The 9,263-nt window shown below is 49.4% G+C and overlaps 1 protein-coding gene across 1 annotated transcript in view; it reads left to right on the forward strand.

The window, feature by feature from the left end:
- The window catches only part of USF2 (upstream transcription factor 2, c-fos interacting), a gene marked incomplete at its 5' end in the record, with an annotated part of 9,802 nt that extends 768 nt beyond the window's left edge, over positions 1-9,034 (forward strand). Inside the window, 8 exon segments of the mRNA XM_025038540.1 lie at positions 1-108; positions 522-673; positions 734-738; positions 791-872; positions 1,161-1,219; positions 7,933-8,027; positions 8,153-8,281; positions 8,375-9,034. The exon segment at positions 1-108 is cut by the window's left edge and continues 14 nt beyond it. Of these exon segments, the coding sequence (XP_024894308.1) occupies positions 1-108; positions 522-673; positions 734-738; positions 791-872; positions 1,161-1,219; positions 7,933-8,027; positions 8,153-8,281; positions 8,375-8,464 (720 nt within the window).
- Between the last annotated feature and the right edge of the window lie 229 nt (positions 9,035-9,263).

The following is a 9,263-nucleotide window of genomic DNA, read 5'->3' on the forward strand; positions in this document are numbered from 1 at the left end:
TCGCAGGGGGAGCAGGCTGTGACCCAAGTGGGTGTGGATGGGGCAGCCCAGCGCCCGGGTCCCGCTGCTGCCTCTGTGCCCCCGGGTCCTGCAGCACCCTTCCCACTGGTAGGTGCCCAGCAACTCCTGGGAGGATGGAGAGGGGACACTGTTGGGGAGCCCCAGGGGGTGGGACAGGTGGGACACAGATGCTGCCTTCAGGCGTGGGTCAAATTCCTGTTCTGCACAATGAAACTTTGGGTAAGGTCTTTGAAACATTGTGGTTTTTGTTTTTGTTTTCCTGTAAAGATGGGATGATGGTAATAGGAAAATCTCTTAGAGGTAAAAGTCTGTTAGTTTATCCAGTGATTGTTGAGTGTCTGCAAGTTTCAGAGTCATCTGAGGCATAGGGCAGAGTGGCACATGCAGAGGGATTCCCCGTCCTCCATAGAGAATGCAATACATGTCAAACAGGGCAACAAGGGATTGGGCTGGGGAACAAAAATGGCTAAGGGTGGTTTCTGTGTTCTTCTACTCTCCAGGCTGTAATCCAAAATCCCTTCAGCAATGGTGGCAGCCCAGCAGCGGAGGCTGTCAGTGGAGAGGCACGATTTGCCTATTTCCCAGCGTCCAGTGTGGGAGATACCACGGCTGTGTCAGTACAGACCACAGATCAGAGCTTGCAGGCCGGAGGTAAAGGAAGGAAGGGGCCAAGGTGGAAGGCAAGGGAGGCAACAGGCTTGGCAGGATTCCCCCAGTCAGTTCTAACTCTGCTCCCAGTTCTAGCACTAACCTGTGTTTTCCAAAAAAATTTATGTCATGATGACGCCCCAGGACGTGCTTCAGACGGGAACGCAAAGGACGATTGCACCCCGGACACATCCCTACTCCCCGTATGTGCAGGAGACCTGGGCCCAGAAGCAGGGCACACTGGGAAAGCCTGGTGTGGGGCCAAAGGAAGGGAGGGTTTTCTGGAATGCAAGCCAGGCAGTTGAGCCCACAACAGGCACTTGGTGTATTTTTGGTCTGTTTTTGCTTCTCTAGTATAAATAAAGTATCATTTCCTCTTTCTGCATGTGGATTTGTCTTGCAAAGATCATTTTCTTCAAGTCTGACTCCTTATTAAATTTTTGGATAAACAAGGCCTGAGGTAACACTTGCCCATTTTTTCCCTCATCTAGGAAAATTGATGGAACCAGAACACCACGGGATGAAAGAAGGAGAGCTCAGCACAATGAAGGTAAGGTCAAGGTGGAGCTCCCTGTCCAGCCCAGGCTTTGGCCTCACGGGCACAGCCAGGCCTGGTATTTGGAGTCACATATCACTAGGCATGCTATAAGTACGCAAGAGGTGTTTGTTGAATGCTGGAGAAGGAGAAAGGGATGGGGGAAGTTCATTTGTCTGGAACAGATAGGCATGGATTGCATTGTGTTTCTCATCCTGGCTAGGGATTTTGAGTTAATGGCCAGCATCTAAAATGGCAGGTTTCATCTACAGCCATGCCACCCTGAACAAGCCCGATCCTGTCTAATCTTGGAAGCTAGGCAGGGTCAGGCTTGGTTAGTACTTGGATGAGAGACCACCTAGGAAGACCAGGTGTTGTAGGCATAAAAAAATAAAAAATAAAGGATTATAAGCTGACAAGGTCCTTGCAATCTCTGAGGTCAACCAAAGGTTGCCTTGCCTAAAAAAAAAAAAATTTTAAACGGCAGGTTTCACATTTATTTATATGGATTTCTTGCTCCTTTTGAAAAATTAGATTGATCTGCTCCCCCGGACTTACCTTTGCAGTGGCAGCTGTTGTGTTCAGGTCCCTCATTCCCCTGCCCACATGGCTTCCAGAAGTAGCTCTGGTCTGACAGGGAGCACATCTGAAGATGAAACTGCAGAAAGCTGTGCCTCTGGCTGGCCAAGGCTGGAGCATCCTGCTCTTCCCATAAACACCAGATCCACCCTAAGGTCATTTTGGCCCTGTTTGCTGCCCCCTAGTCTCCCACCCCAACCCTTGCTCCCAGTGCCACTACGGTGGACATAGTAGCATGGAAATCCAGAGGTACACGTATACCCAAACAATTTTTCTTCTGCAAACATTTCCGGAAGGTGGATTCCAGGCTGAGCAGCGTGTGCCCTTGGCCAGGCGTGGGGCATGGTCTGGAATATCAGGGAAGCTCAGAGGAGTTCAGGCTGGAATCTGAACGTTGACTGGGAGGTTAGATGACGCTTTCCCAGGGCCGGGGTGGGGGCTGTCAGGCAAAGGGGAGGACAGACTGGAAGAGGGAAGGCAGAATAGAGTCAGGTTGCTTCAGTGGGGCGCTGGTTTGGTTGTTGCAGGAAGGCCTTGAATGCCAGGGTGAGGCCCTGAGAGTTCTGAAATTGTTCGATTGGGGCTGGGCCTGTGCAGCTGTGATCTAAGCAGTGCCGGTGTTCATTCCTTGTGTACATACTATGCTGGCCACTGTTTTTGGTCCTCAGGTACAGTGGATAATACATCAGATGAGGTCTTGGCTCTCATTAATGTTATTCTGGTGGGAGAGACAAATTTCACAAAGCTAAAATGTAGCATCATAAGGCACATGAAAGAAAATAAAGTTGAATAAGAAGATGGAGGGTAATAATGGCAATATAAGTCTCTGAGAGGTGACATTTGAGCAGAGGCCTTAATGGAACTTCAGAAATGGGTCAGCCAAGTGCTGGGGAAGAGTCCCAGGCAGAGGGACAAGCAAGTGCAAATACCTAAGCCCGAGCCAGAACAGAGTTGGTGTGTTTGAAGAGCAGAATTCAGGAAAGGAAAAAGGAAGCTGATAGAGTAGCAGTAGGGCTGGTCAGAGCCAGATCACATGGAGCCTTGTAAGAGGCCCTCTCAGTGTCCCTGCTCCTGGATTTTTATGGTAGTTTGAGGGAAAGCCAGCAGAGAGGTTTGTACACAGAGGCTAGATAGTAAGGAAGATGGGATATGAGAAGCTAGAAAAACAGGAGGTGACTACAGATGTGAAGCCTGAGACAGGACAGGGCATGGAGGGTGGGAGGGTGTGGGGAGAAGATTCCAAGGCTGAAGAATCAGGATTTCATGAATCAGGGTTTCACGATGGGGTTGGGTTGGTTTAAAAAGGGAAGGGGTGAGTCTGAGCTTGGTTTTTGGGTGCGGTGAGTTTGAGGGGTCTTCTGTAGGCTACCCAGCAGTCCTGTTTTTACTGCTTATGTCATATGACCTCAGGCTGGTTCTTTCCTGCACTTGTTTAGTTCTCTGTAAGATAGTGTTAACCTGCTTCCTGCAGAGGCTAATACTGAGGGTGCAGCGAGCTGAGACATGTGAGACTCCTGGCCGTGTGGTCTGTCCCCTGGTAAGACTGCAGCCAACCACTCTTGGGATACCATCCGGCTACCCTTTACCCCACTCTCACTCTCTGCCTCTCACTGGATCGCTCCACCTGCAAACAGTGTAGAATCTTTCTCCTACAAAAAGCAGGCTTTTCATAACCTCGCTTCTACCCTCCAGCTGTATCCTGCCCTCTCTTCTAACCTTCGCAGTATTTGACCTACCCTCTACCCATCCTCCCTGTATCCTTGACAGTCTGGCTCTTTTCTCTACCAAAATGGCTCCATTTAAGGTCACCCGTGATGACTGCATCGCCAAATCAATTGACTTCCTTTCCTGTCTGCATTCCAAGCATCTGGCCCTGCCTATTCCACTTCTTTCAGTAATGATCCTTTCTGCTCTACCTGCTCCGATTCTCTTACCCATTTTGCCACTCCTTTTCCCAGTCTGCTCCTCAGCAAGGCTTCCCAAACACTCCAGGAAGCTTGTTAATAATCAGGGTCTCCAAGGCTGTCCTCACAGGTTCTGAATGGGTAGGTCAGAGGGAGGCTCAGGAGTCTGTATTTTGACAAGTTCTCCAGGTGAGTCTTCATGTTGGGGAAGGCTGGGAAACTGCTTCCACTATTGGTGTTTCTTAAGGTCTGGTCTCCTCGTCAGCCTCAGGGACTGTCAGTATTCCCAAAGCCCCATCCCCAGTTGTAGGTGTTCGTCATTTCTCTGTGGAGGGGATCCAGCTGGCATTTTCCTGTGTGAATCCAAGAAGGTGAGACCTGCTCCTTGATGTCCCCCTGCCCCAGGGTTTCCCCACCCCCTATATATGGGCAGTGTGCAAACGTGTTTCTACACCATTCTTCCCTCGAGCTCCAGACCCATATTTTGAGCTGCTCATTCAAAATCTCCATTTCTGGATGTCCTTGAGACACCTCAAACTCAACTTGTCTAAAACAGAACCTGCTGTCTCCCCTCCCCAAAGGCACCCATGCAACATTTCTTTTTCCAGAGCAGCAAAAGGCACCCTGGTCACAATTACCTAAGCCAGAATTGAAAACTGGGCCATCTTGAACTCTTCCCTCTTCCCTCACACCCCCAAACCCTGAGATTCTGTGCTGAAGTCGACTTCAAATCAGCTTCTCTTTCTCCTTTTTTACATCCTCGCCATTTCTTGGTAACCACGGAGGCCATCTCCAGGCCCCCCAGTGAACTGGGGCTCATATGTCCTTCCTGAAGGGTGGTCTTTGCAGCACCAGCCCATTGCCACCATGCCAGAATTTGGGTCCACAGTTGCCAGAACCTCCGAGAAGCCAGAAATCCAGATCTTTATGTAAAATCTGATTTTATAATGCTGATAGAATTGCTCTTTCTGTTTCATTAGGTTCCACTCTTAACATTACTAATTTGTTCCTTCTACTTTGGGTTTAATTTGCTGGGGTTGTTTTCTAGCTTTTTAAAGGTTATTTTAAACCAATTTTTCCCCGAATACGAGGCTTTCTAGTTACAAATTTCACTCTTAACAGTGCTTCAGCTACACCAATTTGAATGTATTTTCATTATCATTCAGTTCAAAATATCGTCCAGTTTTCCTAGTGATTTTTTTTTTTTTTTTTGACCCATGGTTTATTTGGAAGTGTGTTGCTTAATTCTAGATATCTTTTTGTTACTGATTTTTTATTTAGTTTTATTAAAATCAGAGAACGTATTCTATACAATTTCAATTATTTGAAATTTATTGAGACATGTTTTATGGCTCTGAATGTGGTCTATCTTGGTGAAAGTTTCCATATGCGCTTGAAAAGAATATGTATCTGCTGCTGTTGTGGAGTGTTCCCGCAGTGTCAGCCAGGTCAAGTTGATTGACTGTTCAGGTTTTCTATCCTGGTTTTTTTGTCTGCTTGTTCTGTCAATTACTGAGAGAGGAGTGTTGACATCTCCAAGTATATTTGTGCATTTGTCCATTTCTCCCTTTAGTCCTGGCAGATTTTGCTTCTACATTGTGTTTTAACTGGGTATAACTGAAACACTTCTGTGGAATGGACATGGCCTTGGTCTTCACTGGCCTTCCTCCATTTCAGATATGCCAAAATGGTCTTCTCAAGTAACAGGACTGACCACATCGCCACCTGCTTAATGAAGGGCCTCAGGCTCAAGGAACTGGACCCTTATAGTAGGAGATTAGGTCCAGACCCATTAATAGGGCATTCAGGCCTTCACTACTTGTTTTTACAACCTTTTCGTACCACATTGCTCCATGGCCCCCAGTGTATTTCCGTGTCACCATTCCTGGGATCTTGACACCTGTCTGCCTGATGCCCCTCCCCTCAGAAACTAGTCCAAATATTTCTTCTCTAAGTCTTTGAAAATATCATCCCATCCCATTCCTATGCAGAAATCATTGCTCCACCCTGGCAATCCCCAGGCCCTTGGCACAATCTTCGGTTATAACATATCCTGTGGTGTTGGTATCACCTGTTCACGTGCACTTCACAGTGGTACAGTGAGTGCCAGCAGAACAGAGGTTGAATCCACTGTGGACTCCAGTCTCTCGGAGTGGCCTGCATACAGACACCTCAAACTCAACTTGTCCAAAATATGTTTTTGAGAAGTAATTGCAAACTGGAGATATGCCATACCCCTTTTCCCTGCCCCCTGGTGGGGGACTACATGGGAGATACAGCTGCAGCCTGGTGCCCAAGCTCATGAATGCTGGACTGCATGAGGGTAGAGAAGGAAACCAAGAAGCCATCTGCTGTTGAGTTCCTCAGTTGAAACCTTGGGAATAGAACATGTTGCTGAGGGACGTGGTTGGCAGTGCCACCAAGCCTGGACTGCGCTCTTAGCTCTGCTGCTGCTTTTGGCTACAGAGTTCCCAAAGACTGAGAAGTGGCTGTCCTTGTTGGGATAGTTCCGCTCACTACGACAGCAGTGGGGTCCAGGACTAGGGTCAGGCGAAGTTCCGTGCTGATCACCATTCTTGTCATGGTATTAGGGAGGTATCTGTGGAAAGAGGAGCGTGAGGGAACAAGAGGGGCCAAGGAGAAGTAGTGTCCACATAGGAAGGTGTTGTCACCTAGGCCAAAGTGAGGAAGCATGTGGTGGTGAGAAGGACTGGTCAGCGATGAGTGGATAAAACCAAGGCCAAGAGAAGACAGTGGGATTTGCCTGTTAGTGGCCAGGGGTGTGCTTTGAAGGAACTCCAGGATGAGGGGTGGTGCTGGCCTCAGAGGAGGTAGGGAGTGGAGGGCATGCTCCTGGGCCACACCTCCCCTCTATTCTCTCTCTTAGAACCCTCTCCCCTTCCGCCCCTGTCTCCCATCAGCACTGCCTAATACTGAGAAACTGTCTACTTGTCTTTTACAAATGCCACCTGCACTTGTCCAGGGGCCATCCTGGCAGGGGCATGAAAGTGTGGGCGAGAGTTGAGGGGTAACAGCTTTCTTGTGTGTACTCACCAGTGCCTAGTACTGTCGTTGGAAAGTAGGGAAGGGCTGGGACAGCTTTGCTTCAATAGGCCCCAAGCCAGGGATCTCAGGCTCCAGTGCACGTGGACCCCCGGGCAGCTGTCATAAGATTGGGACGTGGGCCAGGTGAGGAGCCAAAGAGGAGATATGCCCTGTCTACAGCTGACACTCAGTTCAATTGACAGAGTGAGATTGTAGCATTTGATGAAATAAGATCACAAATCGGGATTTTTCAAGTGAAATCTTCTGTTGCCATCCCTGGCCTACAAGATAAGGTTCATGTTATTCCTGAGTGACCCAATGCCCTGATGGGCCAGTCCCCTGAGAACCACAGAAGCCAGTCTGGGGTGCTGGGCTTTGCTGCCAGGGTCCTAGAGAAGGGTTTTAAGCAGAGGTGAGACATGGGCAGAGTCATTCATTCATTCATTCACTTATTCATTTATTCATTTATTATAACAAGAAAGAAAATAGGAGGTTAGAGTGATTTTTAAAATGAAGGAAAAACAGAATCATGAAACCCAGAGCCCTGGGGAAACCTGAGGGCTATGGAGAATTAAATGCATGGGCCATGGGGACCATAGTGGGACACTTGGGTCCCATGTAAAGGGACTCTGGCCCATTCTTGCCTCCCAAGAAAACGTGCCCACTGTAGCCCCAACTCTGTTTTTCAAAAGATGCAATTATTGTAATTTTTAAATGACGTTTTAAAAAATACACTGAGCAGGCAAACAAAATGAATCCGCAGTCTCCAGCTGTTGATTTTGCTTTTAAGGTGTGTGTGCACTTGAGAGTGAGACTTTCCTTGTTCCTCTTGAGAAGCAATGTAAAGTGGGCATGGAAGTCAGGCAATATTGTAATTTTTAAATGTTGACGTTTTAAAAAATACACTGAGCAGGCAAACAAAATGAATCCGCAGTCTCCAGCTGTTGATTTTGCTTTTAAGGTGTGTGTGCACTTGAGAGTGAGACTTTCCTTGTTCCTCTTGAGAAGCAATGTAAAGTGGGCATGGAAGTCGCCTGAGTTCAGATTTTGGCCCTGCATTTGCTAGCAGTATGACTTTGGACAGGGCCTGCACTGCCTCAGCAGCCTGGGGTCCGATGGCATCTGCCTCAGGAGGTAAATCGCCTAGGCGCACAGGAAGTGCTGTAAGCCTAGCCGTTATTACTGCTGTTATTCCTGCAGTGGAGCGGAGGCGGAGAGACAAGATCAACAACTGGATCGTCCAACTTTCAAAAATCATTCCAGATTGTAATGCAGACAATAGCAAGACGGGAGCGGTGAGTGTCCCCAGCCTCTCCCAGAAAGTCTTCCTGGCCACTGGGCATGGCATTTGTCCTGGGGTGAGCCAGCAGGTAGAGGCCAGCAGGCAGTGCTCGCTCTAATGCTCTCGCCCACCCTGCAGAGTAAGGGAGGGATCCTGTCGAAGGCCTGTGACTACATCCGGGAGCTGCGCCAGACCAACCAGCGCATGCAGGAGACCTTCAAGGAGGCCGAGCGGCTGCAGATGGACAATGAGCTCCTGAGGCAACAGGTGAGTGCCATGGGTGGGAGCTGGGTGGGGGACCCAGAACCCCAAGATGCAAGGAGCCACCTCCGGCTCCTTGACCCCTGTCGTGTCTGCCAGATCGAAGAGCTGAAGAATGAGAATGCCGTGCTTCGCGCCCAGCTGCAGCAGCACAACCTGGAGATGGTGGGCGAGAGCACCCGGCAGTGACGCCCACCCTCACCGTGCGGCAGGGGCCTCCTCCCGGCCTCTGCTGCCCCCTTCCCCAGCCCTTAGCACAGAGAGGGACAGATGTCCCTCCCCCAGCTGCGTTTTTTATAGTAGATTTTTAACAAAAAATGGGGAGAAATAATGCATTTCTGTGGATAAGCGCCCACTACTCTCCTCAACGTGGAAATGATACCCTCCCTCTCCCGTCTGTCCGTGTCCCTTCTCCTGGTCCCCACGAAGCCCCAGCACTTCTGGTATCACCTGGAGGCAAAAGGGAGGAGGACAGATGCCCTGTCATACCCTACTGCCTCCTTGGTCTCTAGAGGTACTGAGACAGGGTGCTTATGGGAAGGATGGGAGCCTTTGGGGGCTATCCCTGGGGCCTGGACCTAAGTAGGGAGGCCATGTCCCACCACACCTCTTGTTTCTGATCCCTGCTCCCTTTTGGGTGTGTGTGTGTGTGTGTGTGTGTGTGTGTTAATTTTCTTTATGGAAAAATGGACAAAAAATAGAGAGAGAGAGAGAGGTATTTAACTGCAATAAACTGGCCCCATGTGGCCCCGCCTTGTCTGTTTGTGTATCTGTCCATCTCAGGTATGGGGCGGGGGGCGGGGGCGTAGGGTCTGTGCAGAGCTCCATCAGTGCAGGGCCTCAGCTGTTGTATTGGTGGCCATGTGCCAGCCCTTGCTATCCTGTACTGCCTGGTACCCAGTCTGTTGGCTGGCGGGGTGGGGGATTTAAGGAATGAATCTCTTTGAGACCCCAGGTGTGTATTTGTGGTGTGGGGGCAGGGGCAGGT

The sequence above is a fragment of the Pteropus alecto genome, unplaced genomic scaffold (assembly GCF_000325575.1).
Source record: "Pteropus alecto unplaced genomic scaffold, ASM32557v1 scaffold9, whole genome shotgun sequence".
Taxonomy (NCBI): Eukaryota; Metazoa; Chordata; class Mammalia; order Chiroptera; family Pteropodidae; genus Pteropus; species Pteropus alecto.